The sequence below is a fragment of the Aphelocoma coerulescens genome, chromosome 13 (assembly GCF_041296385.1).
Source record: "Aphelocoma coerulescens isolate FSJ_1873_10779 chromosome 13, UR_Acoe_1.0, whole genome shotgun sequence".
Classification (NCBI taxonomy): Eukaryota; Metazoa; Chordata; class Aves; order Passeriformes; family Corvidae; genus Aphelocoma; species Aphelocoma coerulescens.
The window spans coordinates 3,564,108-3,586,185 of NC_091027.1; the positions used below are offsets into that span (position 1 = coordinate 3,564,108).

General features: G+C 46.9%; 1 protein-coding gene across 3 annotated transcripts in view; it reads right to left on the reverse strand.

Annotated features, from left to right (window-relative positions):
- The window catches only part of NSD1 (nuclear receptor binding SET domain protein 1), a 61,275-nt gene that overhangs the window by 10,592 nt on the left and 28,605 nt on the right, over positions 1 to 22,078 (reverse strand). For all 3 annotated transcript variants that reach the window (XM_069028571.1, XM_069028572.1, XM_069028573.1), the window contains exons 8-22: positions 20,330 to 20,439; positions 19,207 to 19,276; positions 18,753 to 18,871; positions 15,002 to 15,145; positions 14,459 to 14,582; positions 13,476 to 13,676; positions 11,888 to 12,067; positions 11,406 to 11,562; positions 10,897 to 11,102; positions 10,252 to 10,364; positions 7,507 to 7,776; positions 6,156 to 6,272; positions 4,862 to 5,003; positions 4,349 to 4,455; positions 981 to 1,185 (exon numbers count right to left, since the gene is read on the reverse strand). In XM_069028571.1, coding sequence (XP_068884672.1) covers positions 981 to 1,185; positions 4,349 to 4,455; positions 4,862 to 5,003; positions 6,156 to 6,272; positions 7,507 to 7,776; positions 10,252 to 10,364; positions 10,897 to 11,102; positions 11,406 to 11,562; positions 11,888 to 12,067; positions 13,476 to 13,676; positions 14,459 to 14,582; positions 15,002 to 15,145; positions 18,753 to 18,871; positions 19,207 to 19,276; positions 20,330 to 20,439 — 2,265 coding nt within the window. The remainder of the gene's footprint in view (positions 1 to 980; positions 1,186 to 4,348; positions 4,456 to 4,861; positions 5,004 to 6,155; positions 6,273 to 7,506; positions 7,777 to 10,251; positions 10,365 to 10,896; positions 11,103 to 11,405; positions 11,563 to 11,887; positions 12,068 to 13,475; positions 13,677 to 14,458; positions 14,583 to 15,001; positions 15,146 to 18,752; positions 18,872 to 19,206; positions 19,277 to 20,329; positions 20,440 to 22,078) is intronic.

Here is a 22,078-nt window from a genome sequence, read left to right on the forward strand (position 1 = left end):
TACAACTGACGGAAAATCATTCTCAAAAAAGTTATTAATGGTCTTGTGGCAAACTGAAGAGGCATTTCAAATTACATACTTCAGGAGTATATTTTAATCTGTACAATAACTTAAATTTCTGAAAGCAGAACAGCAAATACTCTTACAGAAGCAGGTAGATAACATCGAGGCTGTGAGGGATTGCAAAAATCCAGTTGGACAGGCTCAGGATTTAAACTGGACAGATGCTCTTGCACCAACAAGGTGTAATTAAATAAAGACAGGTGCAAAACAGGATTGCAAGAGGAAGAAATAAATATGAGAAAAGGATCAAGATGAAAACTCAGGAATGATAAAGCAAACCATCAACATCACATAAATGTAAGTTTGATATAATTTCCCAAGAAATTTTGTGTTAAAAACAAAATATAATTATTCTCTTCTGTTAGAGTAAGCAAAGCCTCAGCTGCAATGCTGTTAAAATACTCCTTTTTCCAGTTTTAAAAAATGTGTAGGCAAGTGGGACACAGTCCAGATCAAAAAACTAGAATATGCTCTGGTACTGTTCTCTTAAGTATTGAGCTAATGGCTATTCAGACATTTAACAGATTCTTTTCTAACTCCTATTTTCCAGCAGTGCTTCTCCTCACCATTCAACTCACTCAACTGTCTCCAACTTTGGGAAAACAGCCAGTGTGATGACCAACACCTCAGCTAATGTTGGGATTATGCTGTGCCAGGCCCCAAGAATGGGGTCAGTTCACAAGAACCATCTCTTAGGCAAGGACCAGCTTCCCCTTCAGCAACTAGTTCACCTTTTTGCAGTCACAGTGGGGTACAAACCAAGGCTGGGTTGTTTGGGCAACAAGGTCTGTTCAGGTGAGAAAGATTTCTCTAAATGTTAAGATGCTGTGAATAGAGTACAAGGTGATGAGCAGTGCCCAGGACACCCAGAGCCAACACTGTGACCTAAGCAGAGCCCAGCTGTGCAGAGCACTGACCTGCAGGTCTCTTGGTCAGGTTGAGGCAGTCGGCGTGGTACACCTTGGGGCAGCCTGACTTCTTACAAGAGACCAGCTGCCCTCCGTCCCCGCAGCTGAAACACTCATCCTCCCGCTCCTTCATCACCTCCGCCTGCGACCTGCGCTTCATCTGCGGCCGCCTCTTGAGCTTCTTGGACTTCTCCTCGGTGAGGCTGGGCTGGCTCTGTGGGTGAGACAATGTGGGTTAATGCAGGGCTCTGCCCTGTTCACCTGCTCCCTTTCCTGCTGCAGGGGAGAACTGCAAACCCCGCCAACAGAAATCCCACTGCCAGCTATACCTGAGACCTGTGCAGCATCTCCACTGCTGCTCGGTATTTGGCAACCAATTTACTACAGCAAATAGCTCCCAGTTATTTTGAAAGAGCCTGGAAATCCTGCACCAAAGCTTGGCTCAACATGGGATATATCCAACCAGCAACAGCAGAATGAGGAGCTGGGGCTGCCTGGGGTCACTGAGTTTGTGCTGCTTCTCACAGACTCTTCAGGTCAAAGCAGTCACGTCTCCTGGCACACATAACTCATAAGGAGTCTGCCCAGGGCCTTCCTGCACTTTTTCACATTCATCACTTCTCTCTCCATTTTCAGTCTGAATTTATCTGTCATCAGTTTAGACCTATTCGTTCTTGTGTCAATGCTGCTCTTCTGCACCAGAATAACAAAATCTGTATGGTTGGAAAAGACGTCCAAGATCATCAAGTCCAAACTTTGAAGTTTTTCTGTCTCCCTGAAGTAACCTCTGGGACACACTCTCCTGCTTGCAAACTGAAACTTTCACAGGCTGCACACTCAGTTTTCCCAGGGGCTTTTCTCTGCCCTTATGGAGTATATTTATCCCAAACGAAAGTTACAGAATTACACATGCTACCTCAGATAACACCTCACAGGCCGCGTACAATGACATCAACACTTTGCCAAAAGAACAGGAAATCCCCCCAAAGCACTGCCCCCATTTGCCTTCTCCACAGCTGTGTCACACCACAGCTCAGTCCTGTGGCAGCTGAGCTGCACAGTGGCTCTTTCCCCACCACGACTGCCCAGCCATGACCTTCTCATGGTGCATTTGTTTCTGCTGTTACCCTCCAGGTGTGTGCTGTGGAATATCCAATCTCCATTCCCCCTATACTCAGTTATTGCCTTGCAGCAACTGCCCCATCCTCTCACTCTCCCACACCAATGACAACTGACCTCTGTGTCATCACTACAGTTAAATTATCTGTGTAGTGAAATAACTGCAGCTGGAGCCAGGACCGGCAACTAAATGGTTTCAGTGCTCTCTCCTCTGGCCTAAGGCTTCCTCCAACCCTGCTCTTCCAACTCCCCCTCCAAACCAGGCTGAGCCTCCCATTGTGCCAAACACTCAACTCCACAAAGCTGATGCTTCTTGCCCCCAGTCCTGACCTTATCAAAGCACTATCCGATTAGTTTATCTAAGGAGACATGAACTAAATTCCGTGCCATTTTCTACATCTCTTTTGTGTTCAAATATGTGATCTCCATGCCGGACATCTGTGTGTGCTGAGACAATGCCTATGAAGCAATTTTTACATTCTTTATTCTGCATAAATATCGTGCATAATGTTTTCATCACCAAAACATTAAAAAACCTTGGTGTCCAAACCTACAATTTCAGAACTCTGCAGGTGGCTATCCAGCTTTCCTGTCACCAAGGAGTTACATCTCTTGATTGTTTCCGTCCCCTTCACATGTGGATTTTTCTGCTTTCATACCAACACTCCCCCTGACAATGGGGACAAGCCAGGCCTTTCTTATCACTGAAAATGCAGGCACTGAAATGCCTCCACCTAAACTATGCCACCGATTCTCGAGCCTAGTTCCTCGGCAATCTAATTACAAAGAGAACAAGAAAATCCCTTCACAGCTAATTTGAATGTCTAAGAGAGGTCTAACAGCTGGACTTAGCGATTCCCACTTGCTCCCTGCAGTACAATAGACGCCCAAACATTCTTCAACACTCCCAGTTAGAAGGCACTTTTAAGAGTGAACTTGAGTATAATCAGTTTTGTCTTGCTGTATCTTCAGGAAGCTTAAAAATGCATCTACTGTGAGAAGAATTTTTTTTAAAAACCACCCCAAGGTACTGTTTTCTCGGTATTGTTTCTTAGCCCATCTCATCAAGATGGAATGAGTCGCCTCAGATATCACAATGGAACATGAATGCCAACTAAAGGGCACCGTTCTCTGATTTCCATCGTGCAACCTGCAATTTCAAGGCAAAAATGACAGTCAAGCCATGTATAACATAGGGGCAGCACAAAATCAATTGAACTTCAAACCGAAACCTGAAAAAGAACTAAATACATCAGATGTGCAATTCAACTCATCTATCAACTTCTGAACACATCCATTTTTTATTTTTGTAAGTTAATTTTTCTGCAGAACTAATCTCTGGAGAATTCATAAAACCTTCCCTATATATTGATGGGGCTGAACAACTGTGCTGCTGGAGATTTTTAACCCTTAACTGTGGACACGGCAGGATCCACATGCCAGAGCAGAGGGATTACAGACTGATTTGGTGAAGCACTTGTAACAGACCAACAGCTGAGACATAGATTTAGCGTGTGACAGCTGGGAACTCGGCCAACTGCTCCTGTTATTTCCTTTTCCCAGTGAGAACCAGCTCACACAAGGAGGTAATTGAAATCAATTCCTGTTACTGCAACATTACAGTTACAAATCGGAGCCCTCAAAAAGTCAGTGAGTTCTGAAAGCTGGTGGTTTTTCTCCTGCAGATATGGCAAATATCTTGTGTCTGTCTGATGTGAAAAAATTGGTCACTTCATTAAAAGCAGAATAAAACCAAGAACTTTACTGCAGAATAGATGGTGAGACAGCAGCCTTCTGGCTCTAAAGCAACTTCAGTCTGAAGGAATGCGTTTGCTGGCCTTCCATGCATGCTCACAATTTACTCAAGCCTTTACTTTGGGAAATGGCCTAAGTTGTGTTTTCTTGGTTATCTGATGAAGTCTTTCCCATGCCTGTCCTTTGCTCCTCTAGTGCTATGGAAATCATGATAAGAAATAGAAAATTTTTTTTAAAAGTGAAAAAAAAATTAAAAATCTTTCTTTTTAAAGATTCTTTCAGTGTAAAAGAAAACTTCCTGTCATTATTTATAGCAACTCTGATAACTGAAGACTTGTTCTCTCAGAATGAAAACTCAGACATTTAACTCATTTCAAGCACTGTTCCCATGGCTACACTGAAACGATGATCTCTTCAACCTGAAACCTCTGCAACCAATGAATGATACACATCTATGCAAAGAGGTGATTTGGAAGAACAGAAGCTTAAAGGATGCATCATACCTTTGGCCTTACTCCTAGGAAGCCACTGCAGTTTGGGGCACCACATTTACAAACGGTCTTCCCATTTCCCAAACACTCCAGATTGTAGTTGAAAGTCAGCTCAGTCCCTGGCACAAAAGCAGATCAAAACCAAGCAAGTTGTTAATGAATTACAGGGTGGAACATTTTACTGCTGAAGTAAAAAGCACTTTTTAAATATCATGTCACAAACGACGGCCACCACTACACAAGGACACCATAGATCCCCATAGATCTGTGTGGAGTAAAAATTCAGTGCAAGCCCTCACTCACACCACATTTTACAACTAAAAAGGACATTGACCCTGTAACAGGGCCCTGTGTCAACCTCCACTGATACCACGGCTGTGTTTTACATGTTAGTGCTGCTAATTAAGTCTCATGAACGCCTGTATGAAAACAAAAATTAAAGCCCTTCCCAGGGAGCTACAAACCCTCCCTTTTCCTTACAGAACCCCCAGAGGCTACTGCAGGCATTGACAGTGTGTTCCTTACCAGCTTTGATATTTACAAGTGCGAAGAGCCCAACCCGAGTGTCACCATTCACACACCATTTCTGAGTCTCACAGTTGGGCTGGCAGCAATGGTTCATGAACCGAGCATAGTTGCCCTTTGGCCCAGCATCAATGATTCGATCCTGGAATTGCAAAAAAACCCCAGAAAACCACATTTCAATCAACTGCCAACAACTGTAATCAACCAGCTCTGATGCTGCTGGCAATACAGCCTCCTGCACATCATCTTCCTCTTCAAAGACACCCGGCTCCTGAACAGCCAGGACAGTGCCACTGCTGCTTTCTGGGAAACAAGTTCTCCCTGTGGCGTCAGTACTGGGTAAACACCACCCCAGCACACTTCCAAGGAAGTGCTTGTGGTTCCAGGCCCCAACTTCTGCTTAAAAGCAAAATTGCAGTTCCTATTTCTTGCATGTCAGTGTATAGAAGGAAAACAGGAAGAGTATGTAAGGTGAGGTACCCTTGTAACACAGCTTGTTACTGAGCTGGAGAGGAGAAGGAAGCTGCAACTGAGATTTGCTTCTGTAGTAATGAGGGAGATATTGACACTTGGGTCTGCCCCATCAGCCAGACCAGGAGAACAAGATATGGTCGGTGTGAACTTGCAGCAGGACAAGAGGAAAGACATAAAGCAGTCACTGCTATCCTGCCCCACACTCGACAGCTTCCTCCCCATGTCTGCTTTCATGGTTTCCTTCTCATCTTTCCACGGTTGAGTGACAAAGTGTGGAAAGCAGATGACAAAACCACTTAAACCTCTGAAAATCAGGAGCTCATAGCAACAACCTGGCCTGCAGGACCCACTGGGGAGCCTGTGGGTGTAAGGAAATCCATCACTATTGAGAACAGCAGGACCTGAGATCTGAACTTCAATGAAGGTCTTGTTGTGCCTGTAACTTACATGTCTGAGGTCTGATGCCTCTTCTGGCACACATCAGCCCCATTCTGGGCTCTCCAAGGTTCAGCTGCTGGGAAGGATCCCAATATTCCCAAATTCACCCTGTTATGCTGAAGCAGGATCTATGGTCCTCAGCCAACTGTCCTCACCTCTTCTGAGCAAACTCCAGTGATGTCTGCTCAGACTTTCCTCCTAATCCTAACATCCATCCTGAAGCTCCTCTACTACATGCTAATTCATTTAGTCATTTCAGAGGAAATGCAGACCAGCTCATCAGCAATGCTTAGCACCTTTTTACTAGATGGAGTTATCACGCCCTCCTTCCCATCTTTTTACTTCTGCCTAGGACCCTGGCCAAGAGATTCCTTCCACATACCTTATCCAGTGTCAACATGTAGAAATTGGTAATGTCATGCTCCTGAGCATAGCGGATTCGGGCTCGGCACTCCTCTTCATCAATTAGCTCCCCAACATACTCATTAACAAATTCACCCTGCCAGACAGAAAACAAAAAGCTGATAAGACAAGATAAATTATCTGCAGGATGGAGGGACATCCACCTTTGTGCTAGAATTTAGCTCCTGTTTCCTTCCTAAAAATCTCTCCCTGTGCTTTGCAGCCAGTTTGACCTATTACCTTCACCAAGAGCCCTGAACCATACATCCGTTTCACATGCTCAGATAACTCAAATTAAATAAAGAACTAAGACCATCAGGTTATTATTCTGGGTGCCAAGAAAAGAATTAGCATCCAGGGACAGCACAGAAGTTAACCACAAGAACAGCACTTTGCTGCAAAGCTCAAAGCACTGCCCTAATTGCATTCCAACTGGAAACAATATCCCTTTGGGGACCAACCACATGGAGCAGCAGGATGCACCTGGGGCACCTGCTCCTGCAGTGAATCCATGGAGCTCTCCTGTGGTGAAGTACTGCAGAGACCATACTCCAGCCATTAAAGAGAACCCCAGCTCTGCTACAGTGGGGCTAATAGATCCTCCCACTAAATAACTGTTTCTGTTTCCAGACTGTCTGCTGAAAGTGAAACACATGGAGTGTCAGAAACATCCTTTAACTTATGGCACAGCAGGCAGCAAAGTTTTCAACAGGACAGACTCACATTTTGCCTCTTCTATCAAGGCCTCCGTCTTATCATATCATCCCTACTCCTTTTTCAGACATTCTTCCCCTACTATGCTAATAGTTCTCTGTTTCACTTCACCCTAGCTTTGGGGTTCTTTTGGCTTTAACATTCCTCCCCCTTTGTTCAGCACAGTTGTGTGTCCAAAGAATTACTATTCTTTGCATTTAAAAACTACATACAAGTGTTTTAGATGGAGATAATCCGTTTCATCAGTAATAACAGCCATTTCAAAGACACTGCCCTTTTGTAAGATCCAAGCCCTGCTTCCTGTTTCTGACACAAGATTATCATGCTGGAAAACACTGGCTAGTCAAGAATGGGGAGGAGGAATAATCGCTGTTCCCCATCTGGAAATCCTGAGTACCGTCCCACCATTCTTACAAGCAGACTGACCAAGCAAACCATTTTCTTGGTCAGCTGAGCCCAAACACTCTTGCCAAGACTGGAAAGATTAAATTAATAATTTTTTTTTTTTTCTAAATGGCATTCTACAACAAGAAGTCTTCTTCAAATTCAGCTTTCAAACCAACAACGATCACCAGAGAGGCGGGCAAGAGAAAGTGACACAGAAAGAGTGCACGTACCTTCCTGATGTCTGTTTTGGCCTGCAAGCCCCAGCCTCGTGCCAGCGTGCGGAAGATCTGTACCTCAGGATACTGGCGCTTGGAGAAGCACTGGTTCTGGCAGCGCTCACCAGCAGGACACACCATGGGGTGGCACTCGTAGAGCAACATGCGGTTGATGCACTCGGAGTCCAGGCCGCAGGGGTTCTCGTCTGTGGGTTTGCAGTTGCACCGTGGAATCTCGGACAGGTCTGCAGTGAAGATCTGCACCTTTCCCACCGGCCGGTTCACCTTCAATGCACATGAAGGACGTGAGCTCTTGGGAACTACAGGTTACCCTGACAGGCACTTCTATACTCCACCCTTGCCTATGAGCTGACAGGCTGCAGTGACTTAGTGACAGCGAGGGAAGGAAGGACACAAGTACAGGCACAGCTGTACTTCTGGGAATGCTATTTTGAGAGGCAGAAGGTTAGAGGAAAGAGCTCAGGAGGATGCAGGTTCTGCATTAGCATCACCTGGTGCAGTGTGTATTTTGTGACCCTGGAAGGGTGAGAGGCTGCCAAGTGTTCCCCTCCCATCATTGCTGTGCCCACATCCAGCTCAGGTGGCCTACCCAGCGCTCTTGCTGGGCACACACCACCCCTGTGATCAGCACCAAACCACTTTCTGCACCAAACTGCACCTTTCCCAGTCTGAGTGCCAGGTGCTTTTCCTCAGCTTTCTCTTACTGCCCTGCTTTTTCAATGTTACCTTCAAGCTGGTTTGTGCTCTCAGCTGTCACACCCTGTGACAGAAGGCCTACCACACAGTTACCTCCCTACCCAACTGTCCTGCAGATGTAAATGGAAGCCAAACCAGACAAGGCTGGGGTTGGAAGGCCCAAAGAGGAGCTCAGAGTTAAGCCAAGGAGCTCTCTAAAAACCGCTCCAGAAGGAAGCAGAGTGCAGCACCAGGTGGAGAAGCGACTGGCGTGTCTGTGGCATGAGCTGGGTCCTTGGGGTTTGGTTAAAGGCAGCGAACGCTGAAAAGCAGGCAACAGAGAGTCAGGACTTTGGAGAGAGACACTGAAGAAAAGCTCCTTGCTGTTCTTTCCCTTGGTGAGCCACTGTCTCACTTTCCTCTCCCAGAACACAAAAGGAAGGGATTTGAGCAAAACTATTCCAGCCCCCAGGTAAGTTACCAGGTCCCACCCACAGTTTCCCCATTGACAGCCTGACTGAGGCTGGCCCAGTCCTGATCTCCCTTTGTTTAAATGCAAACCCTGCAGAAATCCCTCATTAACCTCTTCAACACAGTCTCCCCCACCTGCCTTCCAGAACTGTGTTCCACCTCCAACCTTCCTTGTCACTCAGGTTCTCATCTCTTACCCAGACTCATCACCTCATTAAGAGTGGCAAGACTTGCAAGATTAGGTCAGTCCACCACTGGCACTGCTCTGGCACTGCCATTTCACACGACCCATACCCAGCACACCTGCCCTACTCTCTGAGGCACTGCTGGAACAAAACCAAAACAGGGCAGTGCTTGGACTAGTCACAAGCCTGACATGATGAAGGATCCCAAGTGTATTTTGCAGCAGCTTCTTGTGTGGGTGTTCTTTGGGATGGACCTCGAGGTGCTGATCTCCTTAGAAGGAGCGGACATAACCAGCTTCAGCATTCCACCCTGAAGCCTTCTCCAGTTCACCATCTGCTCCTGCAAACTGTTGTGCTTTCAGAGAGACAAACAGCTTGCACCCAGACCTCAGAAGAGCTGCCATGACTAATGACCACAACCGTCATTATTTATATAAAAGGGTATTTCAAAGGCTCTAAACTGCTTCCAAAGTTCCTTCATGTTGCGGCCAGAGAGGCCTAAAAATAACTATAATGAGAAACTACTTCCTCCACTGAAGCTGCTGGCCCATACTGCTGCTACAGCATTCAGTTGTGCTCTTTACACCGCACAGTAACTCATGCAGGATATACCTGCCTGCCTAGAAATCCTAGCTAGATACAAAAAGTGCCAGAAATCAGTTAAGCTTTCATATTTTGCCATGTAAAAAAGGGAAGGAGCAGACAGAAGCAATAAAAAAAGAACACAGTCCCTGAATCAATGGGTTTCTGGTCAGTTGGGATCCACTTCCCAGACAAAGGCACATGCTTGGCCCCAGTGCTCCCCTCAAGCGACCTCCATCCTGTAGGAGGACTTCCAGTGCTGCTCCAATTCTAACTCAGTAATAATAATAATAACTAACAGCCCTTAATATCAATAGTTCCCCAAAACTGAGGAAAATGGTTGCTATTGCAGCCTGTACACCTGCTTCAGCATTTCTGTTCAGCCACCAACTGATACAGAGATACAAAACAATAGAAGAGGTGATACAAGATACTGTGGGTTACCTCCACACAGCCCTGCTGCACTCCACCCTGACCACCTCCTGTCCTGCACCACCTGGTTTGCCCATCTTGCCACCAGCAGCATGGAGCATTTGACCATACTGAGCATTACCAGCCCTCTCCCCTGCGTTCTCAAGGTAGAGAGACACTTCCTTCAGACCACACAACTGACATGGACAGCACAGACATGACCAGATCTGTTCCAGAAAATCAGAGCACCTCTGTTACTGCTGCCCAGCTTGTTGAGGATGGAAAGAGGATCAAAGAAACCGTCAAGAATAGCCAGACACCCAAACATCAGAAATGTTTCTGTATACCTGTAAATCACCTGCACAGACAGCTCAAGACTTGTCTTCCGCACCTGCCCCCCACCACCTCCCCTCACCTTGATGTGTTTGTAGGGAGGAGGTTTCTTGTCGTTCTTTTTATCTTCCTGAAGTTGTCTCAGTTCTTTCTGTGCCTTCAACTCCTCAAATCTCACAGCAGCTTCCTGAAGAGCTAAGTGAGAGAACAGGCTGTGTTATGAGGAACTCCCTCTTGCTCACACAGAGCTGGGCAGCTAGTGTCCACCCAGTGCTCCCAAGGTTCAACAGAGGAGGGTGAAAAAACAGGCCAGTGCAGCAGGGAAGTGCAGAAATTACAGTCAGGAGCCTGCCCATGGGTGATGAAGCATCCCATCTGTTGGCTATCTTTGCCTGCCCTCTTGGGCAGAGATGCCAGGCAGCCGCATTCACAACTCTCAAGTGCACTTTTATATCAAGATAATGACTGTTACACAGAGGGAAGCTGACACGGCAGCAGCTCACTTGGATTTTGAGAGGTTATGTCAGAGCTGGAGAAGCATTTGCAATCTGCACACCCTTCTCCTTCTGTGGAAGTCAAACACTCTGAACATGCTGGATGATACACAAGCAGCAGCTCATTTCACTTCAGTTGTAAGAAGACATTTTTCTCGGCTACAATTATGACACTTTTCCAGCAGGAATAAAGAGGGAAACACCATGTACTTCTTGGGATGAAGACAAGTTACCTTTCTTGTATATGCCATCCACGCCCTTCCCCATCTTGTCTTTGCTGCTGACATCACCTTCCATGTAAGGGAACACACGAGCCTGGTGGGTCCACAGGTAGTCCTTGGAGCCGAAGAACAGCACAGGGAACTCACCGATGTCATGTTTCATTTTCTGGATGTTGACAGGAATTGTCCTAGGATGGCAAATCTCAGCTGGCCACCACCTGCAACACAGGGAAGGGCAGATGAAAAACCTCTGGCTTCCCCACTTCTAGCCACCTCAAAAGTATGCTACTGCATGGATATATGGGAAAAAGTGTGTGAGGGCTACCAGCAAGGCTGGTGGGGAGAAAAGAGACTACTGGAGGAGGAAAGCTCACATTTTACCATTTTTTGCAAGCTATGTGCATGCAAAAAAGCCAGAGGCTGCTGCACTGAACCCTGCAGAGAGGAGCAGCTTCTCACCTCGGTCACCATGAGCACTGCATGAAGAAGGATGGGGACAAGTCTGTTCTATCTTCACCTACCTGTAGCGCCCAACTTTCACCCAGACTACTTCTTTGTAGTGTGGCTTTTTGCCTGCCTTGCAATCATTACAATACCAGCTTCCCTCTGGCATCTCAATGTTTAGACACTCACGGTGAAACGCAGCCGGGCACGACTCACAGCATAAAAGGCTGCCCCCTGCAAAGAGAAGGAAGAGGAATTTATCAGTCACTGTGCAGAAGCACTCCACATTTCCAGACAGAGCTGGAAAAAGGCAATGATGGTCTCCTGCAACCCCTTTTCAAAAGTTGGGCCCTACTCATGGTAAAAAAAGAACCCTTCTAAGGATCCAGAAAAGGTCCTAGCCTGAAGTTGGACTTATATGTGGAAAGACAGGAAGGCAGTGTGTTCTCTGCAGGTCCCATTGGGACATTCTAGACGGGAAAAGCTTCTGCCCTTTGTAATGAACTCCTCCCAGGGCGTTGTTCCCTGGTGACAGGGGACCCAGCGCTGACCATCTCACCTTCCGAGCAGACAAAGCACCAGCTGACGTTGACGTGCTCGTGGTTGCGGCAGCCCCTGCGCGCGGTGAAGTGGTTGGGGCAGATGATGCTGTTGGAGGCCAGGACCACGGAGCCGGCAGCGAGGCAGAAGTCGTTGGAGTGATACGCGACCGGACACCGCACACAGCGCATCAGGCGACCTGGCACCACAACAGCCACAACACGTGAGCCTCTGCAGGATCACGACTCTTTCCTAATAAAACTACACTCTGCTCATACCTAAGCTCAAAATGAGCTCTGGAGAAGGAAGCTGACCTTTAATTTTTATAGACCACCCATGATATACTCGCTGGATTCCTATTAAGTTATTTAATATAACTAAATAGATATACCATTACAAAATCTGTAATACATATACCATAGATAAAATTGTGTTATTTAGAAGTGAAAAAGCTCCTGCATGCCATGCAGAAACAGTTCAAGAGTTCACAGACTGGGGCTGCTTCCTATCATACACAAATAATTACTAAATCAGCTCAGACAGTAATTACAGAGGGGGTGTTCCAAGTGCTTAGCTGCACATAATAAAATCAATCCATGGAGCTTCTGAAAACACCAGCACTTGCCTCTTGCTTATTAGATTTTACCCTGAAATTCCAGAACTTCCAGGCAATTCAGACTTCCCTACAGGCCTAGTTTATGTGAGGTTTTTGAGAGCCCGTTTTCAGTTCCTCACAGCAGACTATAAACAGGAAGAAGAGGTGGGAGAAAAGGGGTAAATGTGACCACTGAGAAGCAGCAGCCAGTCAACAAATATTCAGTGGGGAAGTGGCCGGCTGTGGGCTGTGGGCTTTAGGCCTTGGTGTTGTTTTCTACACCAAATACTGATACATGGCAAAAAAGCCAACTTTAACACAGACCCTGAGAATAAAAATAGAGCTAGTCTTATTGTTACTTGTCTTAAGATACCAAGGATTTAAAAAAAGACAGTTTTAGAAGCAAACATACACAGCAATCACAGAAGTTTTAAGTCTGATCATGTGAGATAAAGGTCAAAGTATTGCTGCAAACAGCTCAAACAAATGTTTGCCCGGGAAGCTTAGCCCAAGGGTGTCTCCACTACAAGATGAGAGTTTACATAGAAAAAAAAGGTTAAGTAGAAGAATATCATAGTTTGCCCTGTGCTGCTCTGGATGCCTCTGTGTTGACAGCCCGTGCTGCTAAGCAAAGCACCATCTGCAGCAGCAGCACAGTGAGGAGCAGGTGGGAGAAACACAAGCGTGTCTGTACAGCTCCAGAGATTTACTCAGAAAACCACTGAGGCCTGAGACAAGGCTGGGCATGCAGGAATCCAAGCCTCTGGACAGCCTGAGAACATTCCAGCTGCCATGTCCGACCATGGGGAGTGCTGACGAGCCTCACACTCTGACACCACCCCTTCCACTCCCCTGGGAGCAGCTACTCCTCAGCAAACACAGCCTGCGCTGTGGCAAGGACACAAAGGCAACAACACAAAGAACTGGTGAACCAGGTGAACGCACAGTGGACATGAAACAAAGAAAAACCATGTGACTGCACCTCCCAGACCACCCTGGAGAACTCGGGTACCTTTAGAGGCGGAGATGTTTGCTGGGTTAGCAGCATGGCAGGTCATGCAGATGTGCAGGGAGCAGCGGAAGCCCTTGTTCTGCATGACTGTGGGTGGGTATTTCTGTATGCAGGCTTCGTGGTAATACTTCCCACAGAGGGGCAGCAAGCAGCGCTTCACATCCTCCCCGCAGCTCTTGCACACAAAGCAGGTGTGGACCCCTGGAGAAAGAGCAACACACCGGTCACACAGGAGGGCTAAATGAGGACCTGATGCTGTCACCAGGCTGCCCAACAGCACAGCACAACTTCCCAGCCTGCTGCACCCATCCCAGAGCACAGGTCTCTGCACCAGGCTGGTTTTGCCTGAAGATGCAGTAGAACTCCAGATCAAAATAAATACTATAACTGGCACTTTAGGTCAGGGGAAAAAGAAAATTTAAAAAAAAAATCAGTAACTCTACTTTAACATTTCCCCCTTTTCAGCTAGCATCAGACTCATCCTCCCCACCAGCCCCCTTTCCCTAGTCCCAGCTAAAAATTTGCCCCTCTTTTCCCACCAGATCCTGGACATTCACTTCTTAGCACTTCACTTGTCTGAATCAACACTAAGGCCAGTTAATATTTATTTATAAGCCATTATTAATGGCTTCAAAGTGAAAAATAGTAGGTTAGATTAAACATTAGGAAAAAATTCTTCCCTGTGAGGTTGGTGAGGCCCTGGCACAGGCTGCCCAGAGAAGCTGTGGCTGCCCCATCCCAGGCTGGACAGGGCTTAGAGCAACCTGGTCTAGTGGAAGGTGCCCCTGCCCATGGCAGGGGGGTGGAATTTGATGATCTTTAAGGTCCCTTCCAACCCAAATCAGTCTGTGATCCTACGATTCTACTTAGAAACTCATCATCAGACATCAAACCAATAATCTGAGGACTGAGAGCTAGTTAGCAGCCCTACAGCAGGCACATCACTCCAGGTAAGCCCACAGCACTCACAGAAGCTGCCCTACCTGTGGAACACTCATTGCAGATGAATTTGCCCTTTGGCATCTCGGAGAGCCCAAGGCACTGCAGGTGGAAAGCACCACAGCACTGAGCCTCGCACAGCAACAACTCCCCCGGCTTCTCACAGATCTGTGAGGAAAGAAACACAGTATCAGCTGCAGCAATTTCCTTCCCTGCGGTGTCCCAGACAGCAGCAACCCCCTTGCTGGCCGAAATGCCAGCAGAGACCCCCTGGGGAAAAATGCTACATTTTCCTTGTGTCAATTAACTCAGGTAGTTTGTGTATAACCACTGCTGTTTACCATCGACTCCCTGATACCCAACATGGGCTAAAATGTATCTTACACCGGTCACATCTCCCTAACCTCTGTGAACTTAAAGAGGAAGAAAGGCTATTGCAGGGGAAATGCTTGTTACAGAGCACAAAAAGCTGTTTAATTCTACAATAAGTAATTGGAGGCTACCTGGGGTACCAGTGTGTCCCAGAACTTATACAAAAACACTTAACAGTGGGCTAGTTTCATATAGATTTCTTCAAGAACACTTACCTGACACACATTCTCCTTGAGAGCTGCTCCTCCTCCACGCTCCCCCTGTATCTTTTTGGACGAAGGCACTCCATGGTCATTCTCTGACCCCTCCTCATGACCCTCTTTGGGGCTTGCAGCAGTCCCATGAACTGATGTCTCCCCCTTTAAAGAGAAACCCAGGATTAGAACTGTCAGTAGTTCCTGTCCTGACTTGGAAACTACAAATTCAGCCACTGAGCACTTAATGGGTTTGGCAGTTAATCTGTGTGATGTTACCCACCCTGGAGAGAACATCTCCCATACAAAATCCACCAAAAGATTTACAGGAAAGGAAAGGAAAGAGCTCTCAGTTTACCAGATGAATAAAAATACACACTCAATGCAATTATCTTCCTGTGCATATCCCCTCTGAACAAGGAGTCAGCCCTGAATGGAAACACATCAGGTAAGCTGAAGTCAGAAGCATCCCAGTATCTACTTGCACTGGAAACACAAATCAAAAACCTCAATCTTCATAGCACCTGTCACACACTAAATGAACTACACTTTTCCCCTACACTCATCTCAGCTTGTCCTAACCCATGTAAAATACAAACACAAAGGTACCTAAGGCCCATGTCAGTATGAAGAAGTCAGCCAACCCCAAAATGAGCAGTACAGCAGGGCATTTACACCCCATCCTGACCGAGGTGTGGAGTCTCCCACTGTCCTGTAAGAGTGTACAGCGCTGCCCATAACATCTACTGGTGAAAGAGCATCCTAGGGAGAGGATGGGTTTCAAATTACAAAGGCCCAACCACACACTCATGGGCCAAGTCAGGGATCCTGCCCAGGCTTCCTACAGTGTCCACTTCCCACAACGTCCATGAAGACCTGCCCAGGCACTGTTAAGAGGGAAGAACAGCAGGTATCCTAGAGACACTAGTTTCTACCACAAAATACAGCTGTCCTGCAGCTACATTTGGCAGTAGGGACACAGATTTTGTCAGGACAGGCAACTAAGAGCTAGGAAACACCATCCTGCCAGCTTCCAGCTCACTTGGGACATCTAGGGAACACTTCAGTGGCCTCACCAGCCCCAGCTGCCATGTCGGAGTAGGTACAATTTAAGGGCCATTAATGCAGCACCAAAGTGATGCCTATAGCCAAATGCTTTGAGCCAGAACATTTTAAGGACTCAGCCACTTTTTAATAGGCCAGCTCACTGCAGGCAGCTGAGTGATCTCAGTGCACAGCTGCCAGCTCCTCTCTGGGTCACCAAGCTGTAGCCAGTGTACACCCAGACACGAACAGCACACCTGAGAGACCTTGTGAGCAATTCAAACTGCTGGCAGAAGCAGCAGCCATCACTCCCACACACCTCCAGGCCCGCTTGGTGCAGGGTGTCCAGCTAACAATCACGAGAGGGAGCTTTGCACCACTTTCTGTATGGGAAAGGCTCATCTGTGGCACTACTAAAGCTTCTTAGCTGAATAGCTGAATTGAATGCCTTTTGAACACATTGTAAGTCTGGGCAAAACAAGGACATAAAGACCTTCTAAAGTTTAAAGCTGGAAGAACCTGAAGCTAGTATTCTGCTCAGATAATGATGCTTTCTTTGCCTGGAACTGTTGTTTATTTCCTCTATTCCCTGAATGCAACAGTATGATTGTATTTGGGGACACTTGAAAGCCATGTGCCTTCTGTGAAGCAATGATGCACAGATGCACTGAGGGTATATTGAAGCACACAATACAAAGATGAATGGTATAAACTGACTTTATTGAGAGAAAAAAAAAATAAAAAAGGCAAAGTCCCAGCTACAGACTACTGCCAGTCCAACATACCTTAAGGAGTACAGCCTTGTTCTAACACTGCTCCCAGAACTGCACAGGGAAGGGATATCAGAACTAGGCAGGATGGGCAAGGCCCATGCTTTGTGAACACAGAAAAAGGCATTGCTGCTCAAGGCCGTCACTCAAGGACCTGTCACTGTTCCCCCTCCTTCCCCTGCCCAGCACAAGTACTGCAACACTACATACCTCCTGCAGAAAGAAGGGCTCATCCCAAGTCTTCTTCCAGAACTATCCCTGCTGCTGTGTCTGGCACAATCCCAAGGCCTGACCTGTTCTTTGGCACAGCCTAACCTTGGCTCCCAACCTTGACAACCATTTCAACAGCGTTTTCCATCCCGTTCTCTCAGCCTCTTGCTGCCCTGATGTTGTAAATTTGCACTCCTGGCTCCACAGACAGGCAAGGTCAGAGAAAGCTGCTTAGCTCAGCCCAGACCAACAAGCTTTCCTCTGCCCTCTTTTCCTTGGAAGGCAGCTGGATCCAAGGCTTCACTGTGCTGTATCATCAGTCCATCTATTTTTTTCTAGTAAAGTGGACTTCCTTGCCCAGTGTGTGCAGTCATTGAGGGACCAGCATGGTCTGAATTCCACAGGAAAGCACAATGGCATCTCCATAGCACCCCAATACTCACCAGAACTCCAAGCACTCACCTAAGCCAGGGGATGAACACCCACCACAGCAGCTAGAGACACACAGTCACATAGAAATGGATGCTGCAAAGGTGCCAAGCATTGACTTTTTGGCATGGTTTACACCATACCTGACTTCTGGTACTCAACACAGATGTCTAAGGCTGGAGGCAGTTAAGACTGGGTTTCCTCTGCAGTGAGTGGTGGGTGCAGGATTCAGAGCCGAGGCCTAGATCTTTGCTGCTCTGAACTGCCCCTCTTTTCACAGAGAATTTGCTCTCTCTTAGTGGGTACAGCAGACAATATTAACTGACCCTGCCCAGCACTGGCAAAGGTATTCATACAGGCTGTTTTGAAAATTATTCCAGCTGAGCACATTTCAGAAAGAACACCAACACCAGCACAGGACAGCTTACACAGACCAGGGGTATTACCCCTATTTATCAACTTTATCAGAAATGTGCTTTCCAAAATGCAATAGGATGGCTGGAACGGTTTAAAGTGGTGTGAGGTTTGAGCTCACCTGGAAACTGTGTAACAACAACAAATAGAACAATATTTATCTGTAATTGGCTCCTGAAATACATACTGACTATCCTGCCTGCTGCTGAACCTGGGCCACTGGAAGTGAGAGGCGATGGCGAGAGGCCCAGAGGTGTCCTGCCTCTCCCAGGAAGTCTTGCTTCCCCTACACTTGCTGATAACTGGCTCATTCCTAAAAGGCAAAATGTGCTTGTCAGAGATATTTGTATGCTGACCCTGCTGATACATAGAAGAGGGAACTGCCCCAATTATCCCTTTCTGCTGGATGGCAGAATGCAATCAGAGGCTCTTGTGAGCAGTCACAGACAGTCCCCCCCAAGCCCCTCCAATGGGGTTCTTGGCTCACCGTGGTGTGTAGGTGCAAGCAGAAGGGGCTGAAGTCCAGTTTAGTGCTTGTGCTTCTTACTGGTGTGTGAAAGGACAAGAGTCCCACCCCCAGAGAAGACCTTTCACAGCAGTTTGATTTTCTGAGGTGCAAAGCAAGACACCAGGCAAAACCTGGTTCCATGAGTTCAGAAACGCCTCTCTCCCAGAGAATTAGCTGAGTAGCAGTTTGAAAACAGAGCCTGAGTTAAGCATCACTATAAAACAGCTACTAGATCAAGAAGGTATCTTCAGCCTAACCCCAGCTCATGCAGCTGCATCAGTGGGACAAATTCCCAAATGACAGGCCAAAGATGCCTCTGGCTTAGGGTCTGCCAAATGCCCTGGGAAGTAGCAAACAGTTTATAGGGAGGAAAACATGTAGGAAGACCCAAGAGTACCTCAGAGTGTGGGGTCTCCCCCAGCCCCTCCTCATTTTTCTCCTTCTTGGAATGGACTGCAGCAGAGGTATGGCGCTGTCTCTTCCGCTTCCGCTGTTTCTCCAAGAGCTTTTCAGAAGCTGGGATGCAACAGAAAGACCATTCAAGGAAAATGCAGAAATAATTCCCTTGCTGCAGGTGACACCGGCAAGTTCTGCAGCCTTTCTGAGAGCTTCAGGCTGGGTCCTATATTCTTTGAGGGCCTAAGGGCTGGGGAATACCAGCCTCTGAGTGTCTACTGGGCCCTCTGCCTTGCAGCCATCAGAGAACCACCAGTTCATACTGGTTTAAGCAACTTTTGCTGGGCTGCTGAACACACAACACCAAGCCCTTACACACACACACACACACATAGTGCCACACACTGATCCAAATGTCACCAACAGTCTGCCCTGCTCTCCCTGCCTTCACTTACCTTCTCCCAGGTCCTGGAAGTGGGCTGGTGAGTAGAGCTCAGAGCTGTCACTCTCTGAAGGGCCAGTACCCTACAAACACACAAGAGACAGAGTCAAGTCACCAGATGAAAACAGAGGCACACATTCCTCAGCCATGCAACCTTTTGGAATGACTGCAACGCCTAATTTACCATCCAGGTCATGAATTCATCAGTCATTAGAGATTTTCCAAGAAAACATTTGGTTTGTGTGTGATAAATCACACATGTGAAAGTCTGTCTCTGGGCAGGCAGGAACGCAGAGTCTGATGTGTCTTGTGCTCATCAGCACCATTCACTGTTTCCTGTGCTCTCCCAAAAAGGCTGCTAATACTCTGTTAGGTGCTGGGAAAAGACACTCTCTTCTGAGTTTACACTTTTACAGACCTTAAGACTGAAATACACTGACCTCTACATTACTGCAGTGGTGATAACTGTACTAAGACTGTGCCACACAAAGAAAGAAAAAGGAAAGAAGCATTGTTACTCAACTTTAGGAACAGTGGCAACAAGACTTGTGCAGGTACATGACCTGAACTAAATATAAGTAGCTTTTCTCCAATCCATGTCACTGAATATTGGGTATTCAGTGGAGAACAGCAGCATTTTCTTTAAAAATCTGAACCAAGCACAGTATCCTATATGTGATTCACCTCAGGCCTCCATCCTGCTTCAAGCTCTGCATTCACCAGCTCATTTGGGAAGGTAACAAAGAAAACAGTGCTCAGAGGAAATCTGATGGAAAAGGACAAAGCCTTAGGTTCAAGTTCAAGCTACACTCTAACATGACAGAAAGCCTCTGTGCAGAACATTTCTGCTCATACCTTCCCAGCCAGCATCTAGATGACTCCTTTTCCATATAAATCAATAAAAAAGGAGATTTTAAGCCAAAACTATCCAATCCCCATTACAAGTGGGGAGGGGTGGGGAACAGTGAATTATTTCATCATAACACAGTAACCAGCACCTCTGGGAAGGGTGGACCTTTGCTCCTGGGCCACAGCCAATAAAAAACTACATCCCATTGCACTGTGTCTTGTTCAGCAGGATCTGCTGTCTAGGCTTGTTTTCTATCCAGTTTTCAAAAGAGCTGGAAGGGAAGTACCTTCTTTTGGGGAGTCCACTCCTCCTTCTTTGGCATAAAGGCAGTGTCCAAGTCATTGGATTCCAAGAGCTTTTTAGTGGGCTTCCTTTGACGCTTACTTTCGAAGTTTCCTGCAATGGAACCCTTCACATCAGATAAACAGGGGTTTTCTTGTCTTCAATCAGATTAAGACCAGTAAGTATCAGCCAACAGTTCAAAACAATCTGCTTCACCCTGTCTTTGGGATCATAAGCTCCTAGGGCAGAGATGCCAATTACCTGCTTCTGTACAACTTCAATAAAAACAGACCTCAGTCTGCCATGACCTTCAGGTTCACCGCAATATGTAATACAAAAATCCACCCACAGAACAGAGACTGTGAACTCACTGCCAGCAGGTAACACATGCTGCCAGCCCAATTCAAATCATAATTTCCCAAACACTTTGATCTGCATAAGCCAGTCCTACCACTGACACAGCCCTACCTACACTTCCACACCCCTCACACCAGCGTTCATGCTGCTGTAGTAAACAGGTTGAAGATCACAATCCTGGTTAAACCTACTTGAGAAAAGACAGCCCAAAAAACCTAAGTGTAACCTGCACTGTTGTTTCCTACTCAAGCTTTATGCTGGCCCTCGGGAAGTAGCAAGTTGCTAGACCTGGGCTCATTCAGACTAATTTTGGCAACAGTATAAACTTAGAACCAGGAAATGCTGATGCTGAGTGCAGACACTTCACAGACACAGCCTCTTACCCATCCCACCCCATTCATCCACTGGCTTTGACAGTCTCGGCTGTGCCCTTTGTCACCTCTGTGGGCAGAGCTCATCCATCACACTCCTAACCCTCAAGACAAGCTTCTGCCCACCCCACTCCTCTGCACTTCAGCAAGAGGTGAGGGGAAATGAGAGGAAACAGCTACGCAACCTCTGCAGACTGGATGTTGGCTCCCACTGCTGCAGCCTGTTCTGTCCTCCTGCACCTCCAATCTTGGGCTCACATCCTCAGTTTTTCCTCCTTTAATCCTCTCCAACTTTCCACTTATGACATCCACAAGTCTCCAGAGGCAATCCCTCTTCCCTCACACGACAGGCTAACTGACCTGCCCCTGACCATAACTCTGCCTGCTTGGTTTAATTTTTTTTGACCACGAGTCCTTCAGGACAAGAACAGTGTTCCCTCCAAGTTAGCACAGCCAGAACACCAGGGCTTTAACTCTGGACATGTCTTTATATGCTATCAGAGAATAAACATACTGAAAGGAGACACTGAGACTGACACTGCTGGAAAGGGAAAAGGCTCCCCCAGACCACACCCTTTCTACACTGTGCCTTACTGAAAGCCAAGGTCCTGGCTTGCAGCTCACACAAGTCTACAAAAATTTCTACAGATGCTTAGAATCTCTTAAGGAGAAAGTTTTTCCAGAGGGAATTTAGTACTACAGCTCCCTGAGCTCACTAGAGGAGCAAAAGATCACTCCATGAGGAATGCAGCTCAGACTTTGTGCATCACCCTCAGCACAGCAATGTTCATCCAAAGGGGTTTACAGCAGCAAGAGACCATCAAGCTAAAGGAATGTCACTGTTTGGAAGCAGGGACAGCAAGAACCCAGCAAAGGAGTTGTGGCCTCCTTCATCTGGACAGAAGCGGCATTCTGTGCCAGGACCTAAAGAGGACCACCAGAGTCCACAGAAAGCCAACAACACCAGGTTACTGAACATCCTTGCATCTGACCTCTCTCCCTCCCTTCTCAACACCAGTAACAGT